Below are 254 nucleotides of genomic sequence, written 5' to 3'. Positions count from 1 at the left end.
ACCACCCAAAATCACCCTCCCCAACCCGATTCCCCCCATATCCTCCCTTCCCCCTCGCGCAGCTTCGACACCAGCATCGGGGGATTCACTTACGCCGAGCAGTTCCTTCAAGTGTCAACCGGCCTGCCCTCGAACAACCTGTACGGCCTCGGGGAGCATGCGCACGAGTCCTTCAGGCACGACCTCGCTTACAAGACGTGGCCCATGTTCGCGAGGGATCAGCCGCCTGGCAGTGTGAGTTGGGGGAGGAATAC

General features: G+C 61.4%; 1 protein-coding gene across 1 annotated transcript in view; it reads left to right on the top strand.

The window, feature by feature from the left end:
• The window catches only part of LOC119588548 (maltase-glucoamylase, intestinal-like), a gene marked incomplete at both ends in the record, with an annotated part of 20,825 nt that overhangs the window by 15,530 nt on the left and 5,041 nt on the right, over positions 1 to 254 (top strand). Inside the window, 1 exon segment of the mRNA XM_037937189.1 lies at positions 63 to 234. Within this exon segment, the coding sequence (XP_037793117.1) occupies positions 63 to 234 (172 nt within the window).

The sequence above is a fragment of the Penaeus monodon genome, chromosome 24 (assembly GCF_015228065.2).
Source record: "Penaeus monodon isolate SGIC_2016 chromosome 24, NSTDA_Pmon_1, whole genome shotgun sequence".
Taxonomy (NCBI): domain Eukaryota; kingdom Metazoa; phylum Arthropoda; class Malacostraca; order Decapoda; family Penaeidae; genus Penaeus; species Penaeus monodon.
The sequence above is the reverse complement of the archived record's forward strand: the minus strand, read 5'-3'. Positions and strand labels throughout refer to the sequence as shown.